The sequence below is a fragment of the Venturia canescens genome, chromosome 4 (genome assembly GCF_019457755.1).
Source record: "Venturia canescens isolate UGA chromosome 4, ASM1945775v1, whole genome shotgun sequence".
Lineage (NCBI taxonomy): Eukaryota > Metazoa > Arthropoda > Insecta > Hymenoptera > Ichneumonidae > Venturia > Venturia canescens.
In genome coordinates, this window is record NC_057424.1 from 24,492,429 (window position 1) to 24,519,208 (window position 26,780).

At 38.8% G+C, this 26,780-nt stretch overlaps 6 protein-coding genes across 7 annotated transcripts; 2 read left to right on the forward strand and 4 right to left on the reverse strand.

Moving 5' to 3' along the window:
- The first annotated feature begins 1,364 nt into the window (after positions 1-1,364).
- On the forward strand, positions 1,365-3,581 carry LOC122409510 (endocuticle structural glycoprotein SgAbd-4-like). Its single transcript, XM_043417141.1, has 2 exons — positions 1,365-1,470; positions 2,751-3,581. The coding sequence occupies exons 1-2, from the start codon at positions 1,456-1,458 to the stop codon at positions 3,126-3,128; spliced, it is 393 nt and encodes a 130-aa protein (XP_043273076.1). The 5' UTR covers positions 1,365-1,455; the 3' UTR covers positions 3,129-3,581.
- Positions 3,582-4,166: 585 nt separating this feature from the next.
- LOC122409142 (endocuticle structural glycoprotein SgAbd-2-like) lies at positions 4,167-4,815 on the reverse strand. Of its 2 annotated transcripts, none has more exons than XM_043416453.1 (2): positions 4,780-4,815; positions 4,167-4,677 (listed from the first exon to the last, which is right to left on the reverse strand). In XM_043416453.1, the coding sequence occupies exons 1-2, from the start codon at positions 4,799-4,801 to the stop codon at positions 4,244-4,246; spliced, it is 456 nt and encodes a 151-aa protein (XP_043272388.1). In that variant the 5' UTR covers positions 4,802-4,815; the 3' UTR covers positions 4,167-4,243. The 2 variants fall into 2 exon arrangements, with proteins under 2 accessions (XP_043272388.1, XP_043272390.1); XM_043416455.1 differs by having other exon boundaries at positions 4,167-4,704; positions 4,780-4,810.
- Positions 4,816-5,741: 926 nt separating this feature from the next.
- LOC122408902 (endocuticle structural glycoprotein SgAbd-2-like) lies at positions 5,742-6,312 on the reverse strand. The gene has a single exon (XM_043416000.1). It carries the CDS (start codon positions 6,267-6,269, stop codon positions 5,865-5,867), a length of 405 nt encoding a protein of 134 aa, XP_043271935.1. The 5' UTR covers positions 6,270-6,312; the 3' UTR covers positions 5,742-5,864.
- A 2,253-nt stretch (positions 6,313-8,565) lies between these two features.
- Positions 8,566-9,076, forward strand: LOC122409684 (endocuticle structural glycoprotein SgAbd-1-like). The gene has a single exon (XM_043417413.1). The coding sequence runs from the start codon at positions 8,566-8,568 to the stop codon at positions 8,965-8,967; it is 402 nt and encodes a 133-aa protein (XP_043273348.1). The 3' UTR covers positions 8,968-9,076.
- Positions 9,077-11,861: 2,785 nt separating this feature from the next.
- Positions 11,862-12,263, reverse strand: LOC122409685 (endocuticle structural glycoprotein SgAbd-1-like). Its single transcript, XM_043417414.1, has one exon. It carries the CDS (start codon positions 12,261-12,263, stop codon positions 11,862-11,864), a length of 402 nt encoding a protein of 133 aa, XP_043273349.1.
- A 1,692-nt stretch (positions 12,264-13,955) lies between these two features.
- On the reverse strand, positions 13,956-17,913 carry LOC122409452 (endocuticle structural glycoprotein SgAbd-1-like). Its single transcript, XM_043417037.1, has 4 exons — positions 17,807-17,913; positions 15,662-15,798; positions 14,878-15,161; positions 13,956-14,572 (listed from the first exon to the last, which is right to left on the reverse strand). Exons 1-4 carry the CDS (start codon positions 17,819-17,821, stop codon positions 14,568-14,570), a joined length of 441 nt encoding a protein of 146 aa, XP_043272972.1. The 5' UTR covers positions 17,822-17,913; the 3' UTR covers positions 13,956-14,567.
- Between the last annotated feature and the right edge of the window lie 8,867 nt (positions 17,914-26,780).

Below are 26,780 nucleotides of genomic sequence, written 5' to 3' on the forward strand. Positions count from 1 at the left end.
AAAGCAAGCTGTAATGAATTCCAACAACGGTAGTTTCTATTAATTATTCTGGTATTCAAATTCATCGCCACTTGGTTGATTTTTCTGTACAGAAGGGAAAAGCATATAATTCAACAAAATAATACGGGAGTGAACCGCCAATTGTTATTGGAATATCGAACCCTTGCTCAAAGCAAAGAATTACTTATTCCGAAAGGAATAATACATCGGAAAAATTTGGAACCTTTGTTAAGTACTGGTTGGTAGAAACAGATGCAGATATTGTGCGTGTACCAACTATTGATTTTAACGATTGGATTCTTACGATTTGGGAATTGAGTGAGATCATAAAAATTCGATTTTTCTTGAAGAATATAAAATGATTTGACGAAGATCTGAACTTGAAACGCGCTGCCGTGTTTGGCCACAGCGGTAGAGCCTCATTGACAAGTAATAATAATGAAATTGAGTAATTAAAGATTTCAGATATACGTTGAGAAAAGAGGGGTCGCCAGGGGTAGGGTTTGAGAGTCACGATGACATTTAGCGTGAGTGTGCAGCTCTCGGTAATCCGTGTGACATGGCGAATCTCCCTCCGGGAAGGTAGTCAAGACGTCTTGACTTTTTTTCCAAAGACAGAGACACAAACACATCTGCAAAGCGAACAAGTATCAAATCGTTTACCAGTACCAGTACGATATACTCAAATATATATTTCATATATGTACGCGTGAGCACGTTCGCATGTGTCTCTGTTGGCGATATATTCGCGAGGTGCTCATGAACGACAACGCGACGACACGCATACACGACGAACGAATCCCCTGACTAAATGTGTATGCGAATACAGAATCTCTTGCGAGGGAGACACTTGGGGAAGGAGAAATTGTGTTGTGGATTCACGAAGATCTATGTACCCTTGGCTAAACGACGACGATGCTTCGCCGATATTGCATATGCACATGTCTCCTTTTTCGTTTCTCTCCCTCTCCCTCCTGTTCTTCGTACATGCATGTACGAATGTATGTGTTTACACCATAGGGATCATCGTGTACGATACTATCGAGCACGCTACAAATACATTTGTGAATCTCCATACCTGAATGGAGGAAAGAAGATATTTTCTACGATCTATGGATGGCCCCGTCCACATAAATGTGATACCTCGTTACTTCTTCTCTTCCTTCTCTTTCCTCGTTTCTCGAATACATTCATGGCTACCGATCTCGCTATTTACTACTGACAAACGACATCGCGAGCTTTTTTTTACACATCCAAGCTCTCTCGCTCGCTCGTGTGCGTTTACTATTTTTCTTTTTTCGTCTCCATTTATATTTTTTTCTGCCTTTTTTACTTCTTCTCTTCTTTTTGTTTTCATGCATTTGCCACTTGTCACGAAGCGCCCCCAGGGGTATATATATCCCGGCTCCTGTGGCTCTTGTTAAACACTCGGCCATCTGAGATTAACTACGCAACATGTACACACCACTGGTAAGCTTGAGACACACTACTTCGAGGATTGTGGATTACGAGGAAACTCCGAATTCGGACTTTATTGATTTTTTGAGTGGTGCGAACGGAAACTATACGCGAGGGTGGTCGCTATACCGAATAACCAACAGTGCGCGATTCTCGCTCTTTCGAATTTGTTTTTTGTGCACCGATTATCAATATCATTTTTTTTTTCAATCACGAGCAAATATGTTCGGGGATGGAACACGCAGTGGAGACGCATTTTTCATATCGCGTGAAATCTTTGTCGCGGGAACACAAACACCGTTACTGGGATTTTCAGTTGTGTATTATAGCTGAAAGTTTATTGCTTGTAGCATTCGATTTGTGAGTTTCGGTAGAACGTTTTTTTTTCAACATTGTTTAATTTTTTTTTTCCGTTTTTCAAAATTCGGAGCAATTGCTCGTCATTTCTTGCGCAATCGCACACTTGTTTTTCATCCCTAATTAAAAACAATTTATCGATCGATAAGAAGGAATAATTGTGAAACTTGTTTATAGGTGCCGGAAATGAGGAAAAATTTTTTGCGATGCATGATATAGTTTGGGTTGAATAGTCCATAAATGTGTATGTGTGTGTGCGTGTGTGTGTGTGTATGTCAAACAGTAGGTCGCCCGAAAAGTGGGGGGATCCCTTGAGGTCGAAGTTCGAAGACAGAAATCGTGCCAAACGTATCGATAACTTTCTCAGCGTGTCAAGTTGCATAATAAAATGCTGTATAATAGTCCCGTGGGTTCTATTCAAATAATGCGCGCGCGCGCGCACACACACACACCTCCACATTAATGTTTGCGTACGTACATAACGTATTATGTGCTACAGCACACATTGCGAAAGTTTGAGGCCATTGTCGAGACGAGAAAGTAACGAGAGAGCGAATCGCTAATCGACCGATGGTTCTCTATCGCGGTCTCACCTTTGATTCTACTAGACTCTTCATTACCTTGTTAATTAGCAGAAAAGTTTCAAATGATCGAAAAAAGCCTGTAGTATGTCACAACGACGTATACTAAATTTAGCGAATGATTTTAGTGGCGACAAAGTGACCTATACAAACAACAAAGACCAAGCTGTAATTTGGATTAAAATAAAGATTTATTACCACTTGAAGTAATGAATCTCGACTTTCTAAACAATTTATTGCAATGAAAATAATTTCAAGTGATATTTTTTTTTTTTGGCAAATCGCTGCGACAACGAATCATCGACGAAAATGATTTATCGATTACAACGGATGTTTGTTTGATTGAAATAATAGATTGCGGTAATTGCGCTGGTAGCATGGACCAGTGCGGCGCCAGCCGATGAACCAATTCCGATCGTAAGTCAGAGTCAAGATGGTCCCAACCCGGATGGTTCGTACAAATGGCAGTACGAATCAGGCAACGGAATAAAAGCGGAAGAGGAGGGCTCATTAGCGAATGCGGGTTCCGAGAACGAAGCCATACAAGCCAAGGGTAGTTTTTCGTACAAGGACGATCAGGGTAAAGAGATATCATTGACGTATACAGCGAACGAGGAGGGTTTCCAACCGGTCGGCGATCATCTTCCAGTTGCCCCAGAAATTCCGCCATTGATCCAGAAAGCTCTTGAATGGAACGCGGCTCATCCATCCAAGGACGATGAAGCAAAGTGATGAATTTGACTAATCGACACTTGACAAAAGGACGAAAGTGATGCTTTTTTCAAACCATCCAAGATCTCAATCTCGACCCATGCAAAACTCCAAATGACAATGATTATAAATAATAAGTTGATTTTTAAAAGAAAGTTAATAACAGTTATTCCTTCGGAGAAAATAAGATGCTAATTGAAGGGGTTTAAGTAATGATAGATTACGATCATTCTACTAGTTATTAATACAACTTAAAACTATCTACCACCGCCAATGAATTATTCTCCGTACTCTCTGGTTCAAATTTGTTGTACATATTTATTGATTATACCATCGCTTTATATTATAATATCCTTGTATCATCAAAAGTTAATGAACTTTGCAACCGTCCGATTGTAGCCTCATTTTATCAGGCTCAATGCGGCATTCGGCGATACAACACATCGTTCAATAAAATGTTGCATACCAAAACCACTTGATTTTGCTGTTTATTTACATATATACCATCGAGAGTTTATCATTTCATTTTCATTCTTCTATAATAACAATTATTATATGTTCTTTGTGTTGATATATTCTTATTGAACTAATAGAATTTGTACTAGTTTCCTACATCTCCGAGAAATGCCTTGCAGCCTTAAATTAAATATACATTCCAGAACTCAGGATACAAATCTGCCCTTCGTGTGAGACTTCAAATAACTGACTATTGGAATGTGTATTGTATAAAAAGAAATAAATAAATAATGAAAAAACCTCATCAATTCTAAACTCAAGATTGTTGATGCGAACGTTATTTGGTGGCGTTGAATAAATATCTGGAAATAACGCTTGCCCTTGACTTTACCGATTCCCTTGCACTTCTGCTCAACCAACAAAAGCTACGGAGAAGTGTTCAAAAAAGAAAAACTGCATAATGAAAATTTTAAAAATCGGTTGAAACGATCCAACGTTCATCATATTGGCGTTAATTCTAAAACTGCTCTAAGGTAGTAACAAGAAGCATTGGAAGTAAAGGAGCTTGAAACAGGGTTGACAATGACCAAAGGACCTTGATTTTTATTTGGACTTTACCATACTTTTATTGAACGAGACTTCTGCATACAGAGAGCTTGCGAGAAACAAGGCTGAAATATTTACGCGACGCGTGCATCAGGTTTTTGAGGATGCGCAGCAATCCAATCTAGGGCACGTTGAATGGCAGCTGGAATTTCTGGAACGGGCGGTGGTGTAGGTAAATGAGCTCCCTGGAAGACAGCCCCATTTTCGTCGGCATTCCAATCCAGGGAAAGTTTGGTACCATCCGGAGCTGTCCATGAAGCTGAACCTTGAACAGATTCAGCCTCGTCTTTTGTTCCAGCGTTTTTAAGAACTCCTTCCTCCTGGAAGCTTATTCCATTAGCACTCTCCCATCGATTGGAAAAACTTCCATCAGGACTAATGTCCGAGGACTGAGCTACGATGGCTATAGGATCACTTGCGCTTAGGCTTGCTGCGAGGGTGCTTGTGGCCATGCACAAAAGGACGAAGACCGGAATAATCATTTTACAGCTGTGGAATCTTATGATACCTTGAAAAGTTCAAAAATAATGTTTGCCTTTTGTGACCAGTTTATATAAAAGACCCTCTGCTATTCTGATTTTATAATTTTGTGGTAAATTGAACCTCTTACCTGCTGGATTTGAATCCCTCATCGTTCACAGCACCGTACTGATGATCCTTCGAAGCTCCGAACGACTTTATATAGGTGGTGAAACTGGCTCTAGAAAATTGCAACTCAACCTGTCTGCAAAATGTCATCGTTGAAAAGCATGGGAACAATATTAGTTCATGTGCATCGCGTTTGACCATGGTTTACAGAGCTGCAAACGAGCACCTCCCTCTTGGCATATCGTATGCCACTTTCCAACGCTATTAATTTATATCTGTAAATTACCCCTGTAGTGAGTAAAGATACTCGAGCCTGTATTCACAAGGCCGTGTGACTATGCGAAGGCTTTCACCAGGTCGTCGAACAGCAAACAGAATAAACTATTTTGATTTCGCTGGCCATGCACTCTACATATTAAATTGCTATTATTGAAAAGTGAATCGCACCATTGTATTTTTTAAATATTGTGCTTACTCATTATCCATTACCATTGATAAAATCGATGGTGTCTCGGATTTTACCGATGGCTGCGATTGAACAATTCGTCCTTCATCTCTTTTGCGGTCACCACGATTCATGGGCAAGGTATTACACATCAATACAAGACAAAGCCTCAAGAAATATTGACCTAACAGTCAGTCATTATCGTGATATATTATTAATTTTATTAGACAATTAACTATTTTTATGACGAACGGAGCAGGAATATTGTGGAATACAATGATAGCGTAACCAATAGGCAGATCGCTACTGAGCTGGCGTCATGCGCGCAATGTTTACGAATAATGCGAACGACAGAAAATTACTAGGTAATAACCGATGATGATTGAACACAGAATTTCATTTAGATTGTTTAACAGAAACATTCCTCCCCGTATATATATACCCATGCAGCAGATACCTTTAAACATTTTCTGAAAGAGCAACCGCATTTGACGAAAAAAAAATGTTTCGGGTCAAAAAACATAAACAACAAATGTAAGTAGCAGGTTGAAAAAAATGCTTTATTCGAGGGTTTGAAACATGTTACTTTGCTTGTAAGATGGATCTATGGACTAATCTCTTACTGATTTATATAGTGTCAAGTTGGATTCGGGGTTGAAAAATTAGACGCGTTTCTTGCTGGGTTCGACGTACGGATGAGCGGCAATGTATTCAAGGGCCCGGAGGATGGCTGCGGGAATTTCCGGCGCTGGAGGTGCTACCGGCAAATGAGCACCCTGAGGTTGGAATCCGTTTTCGTCAGCGACGAAGGTCAACTGGATGGGGGTACCGTCAGGGGCGTTGTAGCTGGATGAGCCTTGAACCGACAAAGCTTCGTTCTCCTGTCCAGGGTTCTTCAGAACTCCTTGTTCTTGATAACTGATTCCATTTCCAGTCTCATATTTCGTGTGGAAACTTCCATCAGGGCTTATGTCCTGCTCTTGATGGACAATCGGGACCGGCTCGTTCGGTAGAACACCTGCGGCGGCTACAGCCACCAGGCCCAGAAGAACGAAGATTTTGCACATGGTTGCTTTTCCCAAGAAGTACGACTGACTACTGATATCGAAATACAGCTTTCATCAGTACTTTTATACTCTGCCACCCGGTAGGTTCACGTCCCCACAACTCATATTTCGCCAAAACTTGATTTTTCGGCTAAATGTCAATTCACAAGTGTGCGCCGCTGTGCGTGTATGCGAACACGCGTTAGAATTTTCGTGAGGATGTTCTACACCTTTCGCTTCCCAAGCCATAAACTCGTAATTGGAGGAAGCCAGGGTGAACCACGATTATGTGACGACGTTGCCATGTTTGGGCAAGAGAGATAATCGGTTATGGGAGACCACACTCAATCCATCTCATTTTAACCTCTAGAGGAATGGAAAGCCGATATATCGGCTCACCCTGCGATACGAACTTTGTATGTAGTTGATACGCGATACCAGACACTAATTTAAGCACTTTTCAAGGGCGATTTCAACTCTCAAATGCCGGTCCTCTAAAGGTTAATTGAGAATCGATATTTGCCTCGGGAGCTGAACGAGTCGTTTACGATACATTTTTGGATTTTCAAACCCGCCAGCAGTCTCATACCTCGAGCGTTCAACAAAATTCAAGTTTTCTATATACATCATATCTTTCTATATAAATAGCAAAATAGTTGAAAATAGGTCTTCTCGTTCGATACTTATTTATGATGTTTCTGAAAAATTGGAAGGGGTCCGGGCCTCGGTTGAGCGAAATAGTGTGAATTGTCGAGAATATATACGATTGAGTTACTCATATACCATGACAAAAAATTGACTAGTATTTATTGCTATACACTATAATTTCTACAATGGTTAATGCCATAAAAAAAAATATAAATGCGATGAGGAATTATTCTTTTTTAACGTATCGAAAAAATTCAATGCTTCCCCAATTTCACATCTGTTCAAAGAATCAACAGGATAAAGTAAATAGAAAACCATGTTGATCCTTCAGCCGGTTTCAATTTTGTAGCCATTATTATGCTAATGGAAAGGTGGAAAAAATATATCACAAAGTGATTGCTGCCTGGATAAAACTGGAGCAAAACCGATGAGACAAAATAAATTTCGTTTCATCGGTGCATTATGAAGTAGAAAACAGTTATTCCCATTAAAAATTGTAAAAAAAGTCTTCAGAAAATTACCCAATTTGACTATAAATGAAACATTAGTAAGTTTCAGGGCCACGAATTGAATAGATATATTCCTGATTTTATCTCATGGTCCCCTACAATGATAAATAAATGCTTATACCCTGGATCTAATTTAGCTAGCATACCGTTTTCTAAAAAGCGCTGTATTTTTACATATATATTCTTAATCCAATAATAAAACGATAAATTCAACAGTTCCACGTGAGAACAAAATGAAAGTCATTAACATGGAATGCCGAATCACGATGTTGTTTGTCCATTAGCATTTGTGTATGTCGCCATTTCACGTGTTTGACAAATTTCGTTGAACGTTTTAACCCTGAAGATGTCGAGAAAAGAAAAATTGAGATCGTCGAATTCTCCTCTTCTCGCCTGCGGGGATCTCTGAAAGTGGTGTCAACGAAAAATTCATGGCATCATACGATAATCAACGAATATTACGTATACGCACGAATATATTCAAGGACGCCAAGTTGGGTGATCGTGAATCCATTTTTTTTTTTTTTTGGTGTTGGTTTCGATTCTGCTGCAATCATCTTTGTCTCGTTCTCAATAATTATATTACTAAGTTGTAGTGGTTTAGGGGATATATGACGTGATCCAGTTCTGCCATGTTTGTAACAATGTCAACCTCACTGTTTTTCATTGCGCCCAACGATTCATACGTGAGAGTTCGTTCCACCATCATTCCGACTTTTTCTTATGAATTTTCCGTTAAAAATTGGAAAAAGGGGAATAAAAACGCTCATGGTGTTGATTTCAAGATCAAAATAATCGTAAAAGAGAGACTGAAAACAATTTTATGAAAATACAGTAGCATCAACTGATGAAAAACCTCTCAAATTTCATCTCTCGCTTCGGCTCTGGGATTTACTGTTGCGCTGCCTACTAAAATTTCCATAATCTTGCAATGGATCACTGACCGATCACCCGTACCAAACTGAAGCTTGCATGGAATTAGTTAACCTCGAAATGTTGAAGGTGATGAAGGTAACAGTGGGAAGAATGTCTCCGGGACGAAAAGTCACTAATGCATTAGACGATTCATCGATTTTTGTAGTATAAAAAGGCGGCACCAGTGAAGTTTGACCATCAGTAGTGATTCGTTCGATCTACCGTAACAATCAATAGAGAAAAAAATGAGCAAAATCGTATTTGGTCTATTGGCCCTTGCGGCCGTCGTATCCGCCGGTCTTTTACCACACGAGCCGGTACCGATCGTACGCCAGGAACAGGACTCCAGCCCTGACGGTTCTTTCTCGACTAGATTCGAGACCGGAAACGGAATTTCGTATCAAGAAAGCGGAAGCCTCAAGAGTCTTGGACCCAAAGACAGTGCTCAAGTTTCGGAGGGTGTTGTCAGCTACAATGCTCCTGATGGCACTCCCATCCAATTATCTTGGCGGGCCGATGAAAATGGATTCCAGGCAAGTGGTGCCCATTTACCCGTTGCCCCACCGGCACCGCAAATCCCAGAGGCTATCCAGAGAGCTCTCGCCTACATCGCCGCTCACCCCTACGTCGAACCCAAGAAACTCTAAGATGGAAAGATCATTTTCTTCCACCTCGAGGTTGGGCCCATCGAGACCACCGGTTTTCGATCCATCGATTAAACGCAAAGTTTTCAATGGTTATGGCCAGGGATCCGGGAGGGAACCAAATGGCCTTGTCAACTCATCAACTGTAGCAGCGAAATCTAGGATACCTAATAGACTATAGTAACAAAAAATGGTTCATGAAGCCTCGAATTTTGAATTCCTATTTCAATCAACTCCAATTATTTCACTACACGCACCATTTTTATTACAGATAATTCGACATATCACTTGATCGACGATAGCTCTGAATAAAAAACCTTGTCAACAATCCAGATTGAACATACTCTTCATTTTACTACTCCTGGCTGCATTATTGCCTCGAAATATTTATGTCATATGAACACTATCTCCTCTCCACATAGAGAACATAGAACATCTGAACATAGAGAATTCAAAAAATACACAGAAAAATATCTAATCGTATTTCCTATAACTGACTACGGGTAAAATGACCATCAACTATGCTGAAAACCTACGACTTCCGATGTTTTTTGTTCATCCTAATTCCGGTATGCAGTGCTTATTGCAGTAATACCAAAACATCGTCATTCACTCGGAAAGATGCATCATTGAAGTGGAAAAAAATTGAAAGTTCATACAGACATTTAAGGTTGAGTGATGTATAAGGAATGATGAGACAATACTCTCCGAACATGGAGTTATTTGCTCATTCCATCGTACTGCGACGTCTTTTTTTATATGAATGATAAATTTTCTCGTTTCATCTCAGATAGTTATGAAATAGAATTTTTTCTTTGCTGCAACTTTTCCAACTCATAATATCCATACCAAATGGAAAGTTTCTCGTGCGATTTAAAAAATGATTGGACCATTGGGACTGGTTACTGATGATTTGTTTAATACGTACATTTGAATAAACAACCTTGCAAAATTCCGTTCAAATTTTCCAATGCCGAATGCATTTAGAGGAAATAAATGTTTTTACGATTCCATGGGTGCATACAATATTTTATGCTTTTCGTCTTGCCACCATGACTTTGTCACCTTCCCATTATGCAGTACATAGATTCATTCGCTGAGGTGAAATCACTTTATCCAGAAACAGCTACGAAATTTTCGAGAATAAACGTCTGAGAAAAAAAAGCTGAAATTATATTCAACTTTATAATTCACTTGTCAATGAAATAACAATATGAATTTTATGAGACAATATTAGCGGAAATCTTTGGGAGAGTAATAAAATCTTTACGAGGAAAGTTAAAAAATTAAGCAAAGTTCAGCACTTTGTGATAGAGTGAAAATCGCGCGTTGACGACTCCAAATAAATCGACTGACGGGAAATTACTTTGCCATTTTATGCACGAAAATTTTAGACTTGACTCAAACTTCCAAACCGATGGGGAAGGAAAGTGGACATTGCCAACCGAGTCGAAAAAATAGCTAGATTTCATCATAATCCGATCACAGGGCGGAATAATGCTTTCGCGTTACCGGTTGCTGGAACTTTTATTAGAGACTATATTTTTATTGTTCCAGTCGTTACATACGTTTGTTAAGAGTGGTCGTTTAACCGTATATTTTGAACGGATAAATTAATTGTGGATGTATAGCCGAGTTTTATCGTTACTATGTGGGAAATCTCAAAGAGTTCGAAGACTCAGCACGATATATGTTCGAATAGTTTTAATTCTTTTTTCTCTCTTGCGCTCTCTCTTGCACATTCTATCCCCTGATATACTCATGAGTTCGAGCTAATTTCTCTTATATCCCATATAACGATCAGTTGTCATTGTTATCTACATGGCACGTCTGGATCGGAATAAAAGACAAAATGAGAAATCTTGGGTTTTAAGCTAAATCGATACTTATTTTACCTGTGGTCAGTTACATGAGAAAGCCAACTAGATATTTATTTGTCTATTTAGCAATTCTCTATTTCAATTATTCGTATAATTAAATGGTATCTTTTAAAATGAAAATATGTTGCACATTACATAATTATTTTTACGCAAAAATAGGTCAGGAATTACATAATCAAGAACACATTTTATCTGAATTGTTGGCAAGGTTTATTATTCACATTTTTTGTCGTCGATCAGACATTCGCGGGATGTTTTGTCGAATTGTCCGTAACAATAATGGTTCGAGTAAATTGAAAGTCAAAAGACATTTTTGCGCGACTGTAGGACTCGAGACAGATGGTTTTGATGAGATTCAATAGCGAGTATTCTTTCTTGGTGTCCACCAGAAACCCAGGATGACAATTTGAAACTCCATGAACCGCTTTCTACGCTACAATCTATTAAGTGTCCTAGATTTGGCTATAGTTGATGAGTTGACAAGGCCGTTTGGTTCCCCCCACCCTGCCCCATTTCCGAAACCACAAGATACTTTTCGTTCGAGGAAAATTATGTTTCCATCTTCGAATTTCTTAGGTTCGACGTAAGGATAACTAGGCGAGCGCTCTCTGGATAGCCTCTGGGATTTTTGGTTCCGATGAAGCGATGGGTAAATAGAAGAGGATACAGGTTCCATATAACATAAATATTTCGAGGCTATAATGCAGCTAGGAGTTGTAAAATGAAGAGTATGTTCGATCTGGATTGTTGACAAGGTTTTTTATTCAGAGCTATCGTCGATCAAATGATATATCGAATTATATATCTGTAATAAAAATGGTGCGTATAGTAAAATAATTGGAGTTGATTGAAATAGGAATTCAAAATTCGAGGCTTCATGAACCATTTTTTGTTACTATAGTCTATTAAGTATCCTAGGTTTCGCTGCTATCGAAAACTTTGCGTTTAATCGATGGATCGAAAACCGGTGGTCTCGATGGGCTCAACCTCGGGGTGGAAGAAAATGATCTTTTCATCTTAGAGTTTCTTGGGTTCGACGTAGGGATGAGCGGCGATGTAGGCGAGAGCTCTCTGGATAGCCTCTGGGATTTGCGGTGCCGGTGGGGCAACGGGTAAATGGGCACCACTCGCCTGGAATCCATTTTCATCGGCCCGCCAAGATAATTGGATGGGAGTGCCATCAGGAGCATTGTAGCTGACAACACCCTCCGAAACTTGAGCACTGTCTTTGGGTCCAAGACTCTTGAGGCTTCCGCTTTCTTGATACGAAATTCCGTTTCCGGTCTCGAATCTAGTTGAGAAAGAACCGTCAGGGCTGGAGTCCTGTTCCTGGCGCACGATCGGTACCGGCTCGTGTGGTAAAAGACCGGCGGATGCGACGGCCGCAAGGGCCAATAGACCAAATACAATTTTGCTCATTTTTTTCTCTATTGATTGTTACGGTAGATCGAACGAATCACTACTGATGGTCAAACTTCACTGGTGCCGCCTTTTTATACTACAAAAATCGATGAATCGTCTAATGCATTAGTGACCTTTCGTCCCGGAGACATTCCTCCCACTGTTACCTTCATCACCTCCAACATTATGCGCTTAACGAATTTTAAGAAAGACGAATTGTGAAAAGATGATGATCAGTGATCCGTTATAACATTATTGAAATTCTAGCAGATAGCCTGACCGACACTGTGAAAAATCGATATTATAAGTTCGAAAAATGTCATTGAATGATTGAATATTTTAAACATTTCCATAGAGTTGATGGTGATTTTCCATTTTCATTGAAATGATGATTTTTCGAAATGCATTATTCAACATTGAAGAATGGTACTGAATGCTTGCTCGAGTGGAAAATGGAAATATTTTATAAATCGTTAGATTACTTTCTATATTCCCGTTGAGGGCAGTGGTTTAAGAAAATTCGTCTTTTTTTTACTTTGACGATTTTTGAATCAGAAAATATTTAAGAAACTACGTTAGTGAGGTCGTTAATAGTCGAGGTGAGCCAAGCCCCCCTCCCCTCTCCCGGAGGCCCTTAGAATCGGGTATCATAATTTCCATAACCTGATCCGACAGTAAAACCGTAAAGAGAGCAATAAAAACGAAAAATATTTTAAACGAACGAATGGCCTTTGAAACCGAAAAGATCACGAAGTTCAATCATTCGAAGGCATACTCTCGCTGTCGGCAAGATACCGAGCGATGAGTTTCTTTGATTCCAATCATCAATTCGTTTCTTAATATATTTCAAAATATTAAATCTGAGCCGAAATCTCTCGTTCAATTTATGATTCAATATTGTTCCCTCCAATTCGTTGATCGAACAAAAATGCTGTTGATTCCAGCATCAATTTTCGTTCTCAGTTTGCTTTGAGAAAACTAGAAGAGATGGTAATCTGTTAAATTGGAGCTCTCGCATTTGTCTCAAAGATCAGGGATGAGCATCCTGACCTAACCCGACCTCGCAATGAGGGCACCGTGATACAACGTATCCATGTATCCTTTATATTTACTTACATATACACACATCTATATACATCCACATAATTGTACGTATATAACATGAGAATTTCGAGCTGCACCTTTTGCGGTTCTCTAGGATGCACTTCTAGCTCATCTTCCACCGTATCGATACTTTCTCTCTCGTTTGCAACGTAAAGGTACAACGAAACACCGGGAGCACTACAAAACGTGGCAGATCGTAAATGTCGCCGCACTTACGAATCCAAATGTTGCGCCAGGGCATAATAACCCTGGCTGAATAGATGTAATGCATTACTTCACTGCCCATAATGCTTTTCATGTATAGTGTATTTACTCTAGAACATGAAAAAAATCGTGGAGTTATATATAGGAGCATACCGGTGGGCTCAATTTTTCTCATATTTTTAATTTAGTCCATGAAAAATTGATTATATTTCTCCAGATATCTCTTGCGAGGTGAGCGTAGTGAAAAAAACAAAAGATAATTTTAACAAAACGATTTCAGTTATTTTCGCAACTTTTGGCACGATTTCCATCGAAGGTACGATAAAAATGATGAAATTTGTGTTTGCTTGGTTTTTTTTTCTATTCAGAATAACAATTCAAGGGTATGAAAAAAGACCAATGTTTCGGCGATATTCTTTATTTACATATAAAAATCACAAGACTCGAGCTGTAATGTACTACTTTTGCGTTCATGGCTCGCACACATTCAAGGACCACCGAGAACTGCTCGACGCAGCCAATAGACGGTTATGCTTGTTTTTTATTTTCACTAAATCGGTTCTTTTTTTCGTTTTTTTTTTTTTGTTGCTTTCGTTTTTATGACAATACAAAGATTCTCACGTTGACGCGTTTGTGTGTTCATAAACGTACAAACTCATATGCTTGATGCGCGTTTGTGTACACACATACGCATGTACATATAATTATTATATTAATATTTTATAGAGAGTTATTTGTGCCGGTACAATGTTCGATTGTTGTCTTTCGTGATTTTTTGTATTCTCTATATTAATATATTAATATATAATATATATATTTATATGTACCAGACTATCGTATACATAGTTTAATCAATGAGATGCAGGATCGGTAGATCGACGTCTCGCGGGTTTCGTCCATAGCAGGCCAGCTTCTTTTTCGGGATCACGATTTCATATATATATATATATATTGTTTCCTTTCATTATATCGTTTGTTTTCGTTTCATGCCTATTTTCCCTCGATTTCCATCGCTTAACCTGAAATTGTGATTTATCGTTTTTAATCAATGAACGAAAGAACTGTTCCTTTGAAAATGGATATCTTATAAACCATTTGCAGTGGTACAACTTTTTTCTTTAAACCAATAAACAATCAATGATTTTGCGTGACAGAAGACTTGGCTGTGATCACCACCGCTGCACGACAGTTACCCATTTTCGCTTACAAATAAACAGCTTCATTTATAGCCATTTTTGTTCAATTGCCTCTAATCAGTAGAAAATTTAAGTTTTAATTTGGAACAATTATTGTTCTATTACGGAATTTCGAAATATTCAACGACCTCTCGCGGGTGGTCGTCCTCCGCCCTGACCACCGTCATCTTCTTCAGGGTGTGCCGCGTTCCATTCGAGCGCCCTCTGAATTTCTGGGGGTATTGGGGGTGCGGTTGGAATGTGAGCACCCTGAGCCTGGAAACCGTTTTCATCTGCTGTCCACGTTAGCTGAATCGGGGTACCATCCGGAGCCGTATGAGAACTCGAGCCCTGCGATACCACAGGTGTTTCACCGTCGACCTGTTTTGGCTGTCCTGACTCCTGATGACTTATTCCGTTGCTCGTCTCGAAACTAAAAATTGGCACAATGAACATCGTTATTGATCGTTTTCCGAATGTTCACAGTAATGATAACAAAAATGATCGTTCGAGGATAATGCTGCGACACATATTCGTTGACGTCGGACCACCGTTGAAAAAGTTGCTAAAAAACGTCATTTCGAGAAGCCTCAAAAATGTTTTTGTTCCGTATATTTTGACTGGGATGCAATTAAATCTTTATTACTGTTGGTCGTGCATGAACAAATTTTAGATTTAAAATCACACCTCATTCCATTAATCGATTCGTTTATTATTATTTCGAATAAAATATCGTATATTTTTTCGATTTTATTAAACCTTTTCAAACCGCTCTCATGGAGGTTTAATCATTGATAAAGCACGTGTCTCGTGGCCATGCGCAAGTGAATTTTTATTCTCTCCGACATTGGTTATATTGTCAGAATCGATGCGCACTCACGACCAGATAAATTAGAAAAAAAAGGATACAAAACAAATATCGTAACCGCTCACTTGTTAATGTAGTTGCCGTCGAAGTTAACTTCCAGCTGCTGAGAGGTGATGACAGCATCTTTATCGGCACCACCACCTCCACCGCGTTGTGGAGCGCCGAACGTCCCAGTCGCGCAAAGCGCGACTGCTACTATCACCTGAATGACAAATTCCGCATTCATTACTCAGCGAACTAACACAGTTTCAAACGTAATACACAAAAATCCGCTAATGGAAATATAACATTTTTGAAAAATCAACCATTCAATATTTCCAACTGTTACGACATGATCAATATTGATTCACAGAATGCTGGGACGCTACGAACCTTGATAATTTCGATGCCAGTCGAATCTAAATAAATAAATTCATTTTTGACAATGCCTTAATATGGCGCAGGATTCGGTTCGGGCATTCTGATAAAGAAATTGACTGTTGAAGATTGATCATTAAAAGAGAAATCTCAAGAGAGAAAATGAAAATTTGGACGATATTTAAAATATTTTTATTATCGAGACAATTCCTTGTAAAATACTTCTCATCGTCAACATTTTCGTAAGGCCAGAGCAAATGCGCTTTGCTTTAAAGGGCACTCGAATCGAATGATAATGCTCAGTTGTAGAACTCGACTCGAGGAACACGAATTAGAAAGAGAGAAGAGTATTACATCAGTGGAAATGACGTTATGAAATATAAAGCGTAATAACTGTAGAACTGCGCCGGCTACGAACTATCGACCGTGCAAAAAATCTGACTGGTGTACTAAATTTTTACGGATCCGCGAAAGCCTTCAAGTGCTCAATCTCGCCTTAAACAATGCAACAAATCGTTAATCTTCATTCGAATTTTCTCATGACGAAAGATCGTTTTTATTTTTCAATAAAAATCCACCCGAATTTGTAATGTGACAGAAGGAATTTATGGAGACATTGATATTTTTTCCTATGGAAGATCGTAGGAAAAATTAAGCAGTTACCAACCCAAATTTTCAAAACAGATTGTTCTCTGTTTAACGAGCAGGGCTGTATTGAATTTTATTAGCCATCGTTGGACGAGCCATGTTCAGTATTTTGCAAAAAATTATTTTTCTTTTTATTGTTTTTTAACATTACTTCGATGAAAGAAAATCACACACAGTTGTTTTGCTTCGTGGAATCTCTACGCAATCGCGTTTAAATTTTCGAATTTCGAAAATAATTTTTTTTTCATATTATGTAATCACATTCGATTGATTGAGAACTGATCGTTTATCGTGGTGCACGTGGTTCGATCGTTGAAAAGCTGCGCGGAAACAAGAAACGATCAGGGTATGATTGTGTAGTGAACAGATGGAAAAATATTAATAAACGCCCGACTGCATAAGGAATTATAAATTACGGAGTTTCTCGCTCCTCGTCAGCAAAACTATTTAATAATACTGCACATCGGTCTGATGTTTCTAATGCGCGGTTAATTGGGTAGTCTAACTGGTTATGAAACATGAAAATTACGTTCACAAAGAAAGATTTGATCTTGCATATTCGCTCATATAGGTTTAAGGTCACACATCTTCAATAGCTAAAAATTCGATATTCTGTAGGGACAATCTTTCACTACCGTAAAATTATTGATTTTTAAACAAATGAAAAATTTAATCGAATTTCCCGAAATTATAGATCACTCGAAGTCAATCGACGAATCGTAAAGATTATTTTCGATCCTATGATTTGATATGTTAGCTATGATTCTTTCAAAAATTCAACCGCACCGTCATGCAATTTCGTTAGATTCGCAAACGGACACATCCTCCATTAAGGGCTAGAAATTGAAATATTCCAATTTTTTTCATGAAAAATTGATGGAAAAGTACTCAACCGATGGAAAATACTAACCGAGTGAAACAGGTTTTTTCAAAACTCGAATCTTTGTGAAATCGTAAAATGTGGACGACCGTAAATATTTTTTTTTTTTAAATATGAGGAATTTTCACCAATAAAAGCGTTTCTCATGATAGACTAATACTGCTTTCAAAAACGTATAAAATGTTCGTTTTTGTTTTCTTTTTTTTTTCGTTTGAAAGAGCAAGAAAAACTCAGCCGATAATTATTGGTGGCTCGGGCACGGGTCATGTGTCGATCTGTCCTTTTTTCTCTGGCTTTTCTGCTTTTTAACTTTGACCAAACTTACCTTAAAGGTATACATAATCTCACACGTGACAACCGAGAGGACAACTTGAGATGCAGATGGGTTGGTACTTGTGCCTCTTCGTCAGAGGCGAGGCTCTTTATATACACCGTCCGTAGCAACGTGGTGCAGTGAAAGGGGTCATCCCTGCCCTCCTCACAATGCACTTCGTCTGACCAGTGCATCTTCGGATGCAAAAAAAAATATTAACTCTCCGTCCGCGTCATCTTTCTAGCCACATTGCTGAAGGAATAATTAGATTTTCAATAATCCATTATTTTAGCGGATGATGGATGTAGCGGATAGTGGATCATGTAGGATTAATGATGAATGATGATATTAGTGGCACACTAATTCCAAGTGCTTTTTCGTCACCACACGAATCATGCTAATTTCACCGGGGCACGATTAACCAAAGCGATACTCTATTGTTTTTCCGTTTTACATTTTATTTATAACTCAAAATATATTTGATATTTTTTGTCAATCCAATTTCAGCTTGCTCGTACCCTATAAATGGTATATTGTGTTCTGCTTAGTGAGCACATTATTATGAGCGTGTTGCACCATTTACTTGGTTCATGATTCTGCTCCAAGGAACATCTTAAAAATCCGTTTCATTTTTGCGTTTCGTTCAAATCACATACAATCTTATCACTATCGAGAAACAATGAATTTTCATGGAGTTGAGTGTGGGGGCTCATTGTATGGAACGAATTTCTCGAATAGATTTTCATTTTGGTCGAGAATTCGAATAATAAATATGTGATAATTTTTTATCGATCGAATATACAGAATTTAAAATCCTCGATCACATGATAAAAGCGGAGAAAAGAAAAAATGCGGATGGAAGGCACGTTGGAGGGCGCTGCAATGTCTAGGTCGATTCTCTCCTCTACACGAGCTCTTCTCGGGTGTTACTTCATTGCATAATGACTGTCGAAGAATTACAGCAACGTTAATGTTCAACACTGCATATAAGCCACAACTTATTATAGCATTACTATTATCTATGGATAAGTTTCCTTCTTTAAATATTAATAACAGAGTCGAACGAACGAACGAATTGTCAATTTTCAACGAAATATCAACGTATTGCAATGGTTTGTGGACCATACCCGGTATGTTTCCTACAAATAAACAATAATTCCATCACATTAGTCTCCATAATATCAGGGTGGATATGCTGGGTGTGACTGGTCTCATGATTCAAGGACTCGTAACATCTCCGCCTCATTTTTAATCTACTTGTTATCGTTACTTGAGAGCAACCGGATACTCTGGTGTTAAATCGTCAAATAACACTTCGACTTATAGTTTAAACAGTCAAAATGATATTTCTAAGAAATGGCATTCGTTCAATTTTTCTTATTTTTTCTCATCTATTATATGTTCACATTTGATTAAATCCCAAATGGTGTATAATTAATAAGTGGCAAAAACCAAGGAATACATAAATGCTTGTGAAAACGAAATTGAGTTTGAATTTCGAAAGAAAATAATAACAAAATTTGAGTACCAAAACCAATTTTCGTGGATGAGCACTCAAAGATTGGAATAACGAGATAAAATGAAATATCAACTGGACCGCAACTGTGTACGATAGTCATGAATAAATGTGTTGATTTTTTTTTTTCTCATTGCTTCACGATCCAGTGGGTGGTTTTCGCGAGTTCTGTGAGCAGTCCTTTTCCCCTCTCTATTGAGGGAGAAGAATTCCTTGGTGAGTATCCGCGAAAGTACACGACTGGTCGAGATGAGCGGATGAGCAAATGCAGTGAACGCACCACGACAGTGCATATCATATCTTGCGCCGACAACACTTAACTGATGACGAGAAACGAGATGCAAAAAGGAGAGAGTAAAAGAGAAAGAACGATGGAATGAGAAGGGAATAGAGAAAGAGAGAATTAGAGATTCGCAAAGATCTCCTCATCGCCGACCCGACTAACTGCTTCAACTATGTGTCATATATGCTCGTCCTTCTCCTGTACTGTCGTGTCACAATGTGAGCGTCTCCTTTAAAACTCCTTTTCGAATTGCATAATCATATTTAATAACTTTACAGAGACTACAAGCTCACCAAACAACATTTCTACGATTTAATACTAATTATTTACTTCGTACGCAAGGATATCTATTTCAATATCCATATACCACAAAATTATAAATCTCCATATATTCCATTGATGGATATTTTATCGATTATTTTACCAAAATCATCTAATAATGCCACTATTTGTGTCAGGGCAAAACCAGGATCTGTGCGTCGACCGCACGATCGACTGATTTTCATAAATTCTTTGTGAACAATTTTATCATCAAATTCACATAGTAGTGTATTGTACGCATTTTGAGAAATTCCTCATATTATGGAATAATCTTATTCGTAATTTGACTTGGCATTAATCGACCACAATTCGAGAGGACTCTAATTCCCAATGCTCAGGGATCGTGTAATCCGGTGAGTATACTGGAAACACCGATGAAACACGAGTTTCTCGCATTTCACCGGATCCTCCGTGCATGAGCTCGTAGTAGACAATTCAACGAGATGAACGATGGCACAAGAAGAAAACGACTATTCATTTCCATATGAAAAGATAAAATGAAAGAATAACATGGAAGGTCACAGATATGAGTACGCGTGACCATGAAAAAGCCGGAAGATCGATTACGATATTATTATTATTATTGTTATTTTTATTATTATTATTGTGCAAATATGCGAGGGTTTCCCGTTGTAAAATGAGCCGAGAAGAAACATAGAAACTATGATCAATCGCTGTGCATTTTTTGCAATGATTGTTTGCAATATCCATACGAATATTAGACTCGAATATAAACAGGCATACATATTTTTTTTAGTATTTATCAATTTCGATGTCAGTTTTCACAATATTAATGTATATCAAGAGTAGCAGAAATTGGGATGCACGATAGGCATGCCAACAGCAGAAAAACGCCCAATCGAGCATATACGATTTCATCCGCTGTGCAAGCACTCGCCAGGATGAAAGAGAATATTGGTAATTACAGTCAAGACCTAACGGATTTGTATGTATTTATCGCGATACGATGTATAGACAACAGGTTTGGTATTGCTCCGTTCAAAGATGCATTTTTATCGGAGCCATCCCCCTTATTTCTGTAATGTAAGCATTTTCCATAGCCGAGTTGCAAATACGAAAGTTATTACGTAAGAACGAGTCAACGGGGATTCTTAAAAAAGGATTTTGACTGGTAATCAAGCTATTCCGTAGCATTTTTTTCCATGACGCTATCATCACAGAGTTCGCATCGTTCAAATAATCGTTTTATTCAAGATTTATGATACAGCTATTTGCAGGAAATTGTCTTCGGGATTTGGGGGTCTATATAGAAATGGATTGAAGTGCTTTTCGCGACGTTTCAAATAGTCGCACTCTCCGTTCTGATGAAACTGAATTTCGCGAGAATGGAATGCCTTCGTCTTCGATGCCTCGCAACTTGGAGAGTTACCACTCAATTTGAAGCGGTGCGTGCGCAAATAAAACCTGCGAGCAATTAGATAACTTGAAATTTGTAAAAGACTTTGAAGGAATAAAAGATGGTAAAAGTACGCGCGCTCGTTCACCCACAGGAAGTTTCGTTTCGTTCTTTGAGCGAGCTCTACTCACGTAGCGTGTAACCGGCTGTTTGGGTTTGCCCCCAAGCCGTGTGAAATGACGGTTGGGCATAGGCGAGATACTAATCGCCATTTTGTAACGGATGTTGGTAACATTGATTCTGGCCGGTTAACACAGGGAATCTCCTTAAAGCTTATATCCGTGCTCGATAATATTGTATTACAATCACAAAAAAACATTACAATCGAAAACGCAGCTTCCTCCAAATGAACGGTGCGCGCATGTCATTTCCAGGAAGCAAGAGTTTGGAACTCGGTCTAATAATGCAATTTTCTTCCAGAATATAAATTTACGATTTCATCTGTTTCGTGCCCGCAGACTCTTCGTCGTGATTTTGTAGATATTTTGAAAAATGGCGAATGGTGTAGTAGGATCGTAAATAGGGAGCAACGAGAGGTCCTCTGCTTGAGAATGAAGAACTCCGGAGACCCCTGCTTTGGCATATCGTATACAATTTACTCATGGGAGAATTTCGTCCGTCCCAGCATCTACAGCGCAAAAAGTACACAAACACGTATCTGGATATGTATACGCGAGTTAGATTGGCACTGAGGGCGGTGAAAGGTGACTACATCGACTACGTCGTCGTCTTGGTTGACTTCGAGATCCGCACGGAGGACACGTAACAAATGTCACTGTCCTCCCATATATAGAAAATCGAAGCCTATTGTTTGCTTGAATTCTCCCATATTACCACTATCACAAGTAAATGTGTTTGCTCTATGCGGATGATCCGTGATTTCGCTCGAGAACACCCGGTCCCGCATAATCGAGCCCATTATTATGCAAATTAACCATCTTACTTAAGCCGGGGAAAGAGGGTTGGAGGATTCCAATGAATTACCTGCATGCTCGCTCCGAATTCTCTCTTTTTTATTTCGAAATTTAAAAGGGAGCCCTGCTCGAGGCTTTTCTTCATTCGAACGTATGCGAGGTCATATTGGCACCAGTTTTTAAGCTGATCAGCATGTTTCCAGATTTCGCGTCATGTGCTTCAATAAAATTTAGATATTTTTATCAACTAGGTGCAAGAACGCATCGGGAAAGCATATAAGTTTACGAACTCGAAAACGCTATCCATATTTATTGAATCATGCAATCCCTCACTTTATTATTATTTATTATTGGAAAACCGAACTAACGACGATGTAAGGAAAAATCTGATCTTTTGTTACAGATTTGCCAATATATATCCGCGCGGATCCTTTAAGAATTATTAGCAACGATAAATAACATCGATGATAGACACTTTAATACTCGCTTCAAACATTTATTCGTTCTGGGGGGGCAACAGCCGTAAACGCGCGATCAGGAAACTTGGAATGTCTAGCAAGTTGTCTGTGCATGGCTTAGCTGCGAGTTGCCTCGACCTTGAGACAGTTTGCTTTCACGCTCGGCTAAAACGAGAACTCTGGTATAACGGAGACGTCTTCTTCCTGGCGTAATAAAAATGCAAACAAGAGAATTGGAAAGGGGCGATGATGCCGTGGCGCGTCGGGGGGGGGGGGGGGGGCGACGAGGGGGGTGAGAAAAATTATTCAATCCTCGAGCTTGCTCCGGATTACGTATCTCGATGGTTCATGACTCGATGAACGAGCCAAAAGAATCATCGATATTTATGGAAAAGCTGTGCTTAAACTCCGATCATCGCCGAATAGAAGTAAAGGGGCGTGGAATTGTGCAATCAAACGAGTTGTACATGTGGCGCTATACCGGCCGCAGCAGCGAGAGTGAAAGAAAGCGTAGGACAAGAATTTGTGTTATGATGTCACGAAGCTCCTCTCTACCGATTCGCTCATGAGCCGAGTCTGACGCATTCTTGTCCAAATAAATAATTGACGGATGTCATTGTTAGCATCACGTATTTAAATAGATGAACGCGAGCCGTTCAAGTGTCACAGGAGAATTAGCAGCAAAGAAATTTTCTTTAGACCGTATGACAAACGTCCTCTGCTGTTGTACGACGACTTGAAAATAAGAATTCTCGTCTTTTCCTCGGTGACCTATGGCGCGAATAATCGATATAGGCCCACAATACTGTTACCATTGCTGCACCTTCAGCCGGTTAATACTGTGAATTGAAATTCCATGTTCGAGCTGCCTCCTTCAAAAACGTGCAACGACAGAAACTACGATTCAGAAGCGAGAAAGCATTTCATTTGATTTTTATTGCCCGACCTGACAGAAGATAAAAATGGTTGAAAAAATAAAACGGTGCTTTTTTCCAAATTCATTGGTTTCTCATTCAAACGTCAAAAACTATATATAATATAATTTAGTTCACCACATTATCCGAGATGTGTCTCGTATCGTAGAAAGCTAAAAACCTGCAACCTGCATCCGAAGACAGTCTGAAACATTTGTTTCGGCTAAACAAAGTCGTTTCGAATTAGATCCGATATAATCCGCGATCAAATGTAATATTTGATCGTTATGACAAAGCAAGCGCAGGGGTAAAGAAGATGTAAAGGAGAGTTTCGAACCACCAATGCGGTATTTATACAGACGATTGTATGGAAAGCTGCCGGTGTTTACAGAGAGCAATTATAGCTATTTGCGATGGGAAGGAAGTAAAAAAATAAATAAATAAATAAAAAGACGAAACCGTCAATCGCGGAGAGATGCTCGTTGTATTTTCTCGCCTGGCAGCAGAAAGCAGAAGATCATCCGCGTTGATCTATCGTTAAAGACCACGTTGAACAATCTCTGTAGAGCCTCTCGTCATGCCTCCTATGAAAGGTCGAACTTCTTGAAAACTCATTGAGCATATATGATACGATCCTTCACTACCTATATATGTATATATACATACTATTTGTACCCGCGCGTGCAACACCGGTATAAGCGATGGAATTTTCATTGGACCACTCGCTTTGTGATCGATTGGATTCACTCGTGTACTCATCGATATGACTCACACGCACGAGTGTAGAGCGTTCATACCGAATTGTTAATTTTCATTCCAACCAAGTCCCAATCTAGCTCGCTTCCATTATTTCTTATTCTCGAGCCACGATACAGCAGCATTTTTCTTCCTCTTGTATTCATCGTGATCCATCGTTGCGACGTATTTCGTTTTTTTTCTCCTTTTTTTATTTTTTAATCTGCGCAACTATAATATGAGGGAGTTACTTCTTCAAGGTCGGGTTAAGAAATTGTCGTTAGACGCTTCGTAACGCGTCGTCGATGCGCGGTAAGGATTAAAACCCGCAGGAACTACTCTTCATAATACGTCTTATCGTTTCGTGTGAAGTTTGTGAAGCGATTTGGTGAAGATCTTGGACGCTCGTAAACCGTTTTGACGTCAGGACGAAAATTCAAATTTACATATACTAAAAACTAAAAACAAGATGAAACGGGGTGCCGGTCGGTTTAAACTCACAAAGTTTTGAAACCCCAAGATCAACATTGTCAGGGCCAGAGCAAAAGTTTGCTCCTCCAGCATATTAATAAAAATTATTTATATTGTGACGCTACCAACTTTCCGATTAGAAGGTTACCGCAACGGATATATATGGACCTTTTACCGGCGCGAGTTCCTCTTCAACGGATTTTCATCCACGCGCCTGGCATTCGTTTTATATTCAGGGGGGACCATGGCAAAACGGTAGTTGCGAAAATCGTTTTTTTTTTTTTCATTCTAGCTCTAGCAATTTTCACATAATATCCCATAAAAGAAAAAAAAAATGGAATCCATTGAAAACCGGCTTCTTCTTCGACGAAGCAGCAGATTTTTTATTGTTCTACATTGATTTTCATTTGTCTTTAATTTTTTTATTTTTTTTTTTTTGAAAAAATTGAAATTTTTCCAATCATTGCAGATTTTTATTTTTATAATTATCGTTGTTTTTCAACATTTAAGATTCTCGGTAATAGATTTTCAAAATGGTGTCATTAGAAAAAATTTATTTTGTAATGGAACAAAAGAATAGAAAGCGAATGAAAATTTCAGAGAACTCGTCAAAAATGTCGAAGTTTCTTATGGAGAAAAGAAAAAAAAATAAAAAATGGCAATCATCCCAAAATTTTCGTTTTTTATCTTAATCCTCAAAAAAAAAAAATGTCGAAGATGGATTTGAATGACCTTTTGACACTGTTTTCTGAAAAGTACATTCGAAGACAAAATTTAAAAAAAAAAAAAAAAAATCGTCCCAATGAGACAATTTTTGAATGCGTTACGTCACTTTGAACAAAAATAACGCCATTTTTTTTTTTAATTCCTAATTGTTTTTGGATCGGGAAAAAAAATTTGCAAAATTTCTGAAATATTTCTTTGGTAGAACAGAAAAAGATAAAAAAGTTTCCGCCAAATCGAAAGGAGTCGTGTTAATAAGTGGTCGATTTGACCTGGAATGCCCCATGCATAGGTAACCCTTTGTGCGCGACAACCGATCTTCCCTATCGCCCTATGCTTGCTTATTCTCGCGAGTGTAAATAAAAACTTGTTCTGTATATAACAGCTTCCGTCGAGCAATCGAGGCTATCGGAAATAAGTCATATTTCTTTCGAGATAATAAGGCAAAATTGGGAGGGGAAAAATAAGGGGTCTGAAACGGGTGTTTGAGGTAGTACACGTGAAAAGCGATGGTGTAAAGATGGGACAACCTTTCGCCTTGTAGTTATGTAAGGTCCCGGGGCTGAGTGACCTTTACTTCGTTCATGGCACGCGGCATTTAGGTATATATACACCGCGCGCCGCGATTACGATGTATCAATCCTGTTCTGTTCGAAAGATGATACTCCCCGATTCGACACGAGAAGATTACGCGTCGCGAATGTCAAAGTCCCGATCGAGCCCAGATAACGGCGGAAAAAAGTTTTTCTACGACGTCTCTTATTATTAAGCGTTGATTGTATGCAGGAATTCCTTCAAGGGATTTATTCGTCGTCTATTATTCCCTGAAAACATGAGCAGTTCAAGCTGGATAAATTACGAAACTCAAACGATTCGTTTATTTCTTTTTTTTTTTTTTTTAACTGCTTGTTATACCGACAAACGAAAACAAAGATATACTTTGGATATCAAGATTGATGAATTTTCTGCTATTGATATAGCAGTTTTCATGTCCCGTCGCGGTCGGTAACAAGAAACCTAGATGGCATCACTGCTCGAAATGAACATTTGAACTGAAATCACACTGAAATGCAAAAAACGCGCACTCTCCAATTAGGTTATAGGTACTATTTCCCATCAAACGAAGCATGGACAGCGTGGACAAAAAGTTATTGTCCGGTCGATAACGGCTTTGATTTATAACGGTATATAGTAAAAAATGGCCCCCTGTCATTCAGGAAAAGACCGTGGTCAG

What these genes read in the sequence shown, in the direction of transcription:
- LOC122409142 (XM_043416453.1), bottom strand. Translation starts at nt 4,801, where the DNA reads ATGAGGGATTCAAATCCAGCAG. An exon ending in GAGGGATTCAAATCCAGCAG is followed by an intron (nt 4,678 to 4,779) that starts GTAAGAGGTTCA and finishes GAACTTTTCAAG; the next exon opens with GTATCATAAGATTCCACAGC.
- LOC122409452 (XM_043417037.1), bottom strand. An exon ending in GACGGCAACTACATTAACAA is followed by an intron (nt 15,162 to 15,661) that starts GTGAGCGGTTAC and finishes GCCAATTTTTAG; the next exon opens with TTTCGAGACGAGCAACGGAA.
- LOC122409685 (XM_043417414.1), bottom strand. Translation starts at nt 12,263, where the DNA reads ATGAGCAAAATTGTATTTGGTCTATTGGCCCTTGCGGCCGTCGCATCC.
- LOC122409684 (XM_043417413.1), top strand. Translation starts at nt 8,566, where the DNA reads ATGAGCAAAATCGTATTTGGTCTATTGGCCCTTGCGGCCGTCGTATCC.
- LOC122408902 (XM_043416000.1), bottom strand. Translation starts at nt 6,269, where the DNA reads ATGTGCAAAATCTTCGTTCTTCTGGGCCTGGTGGCTGTAGCCGCCGCA.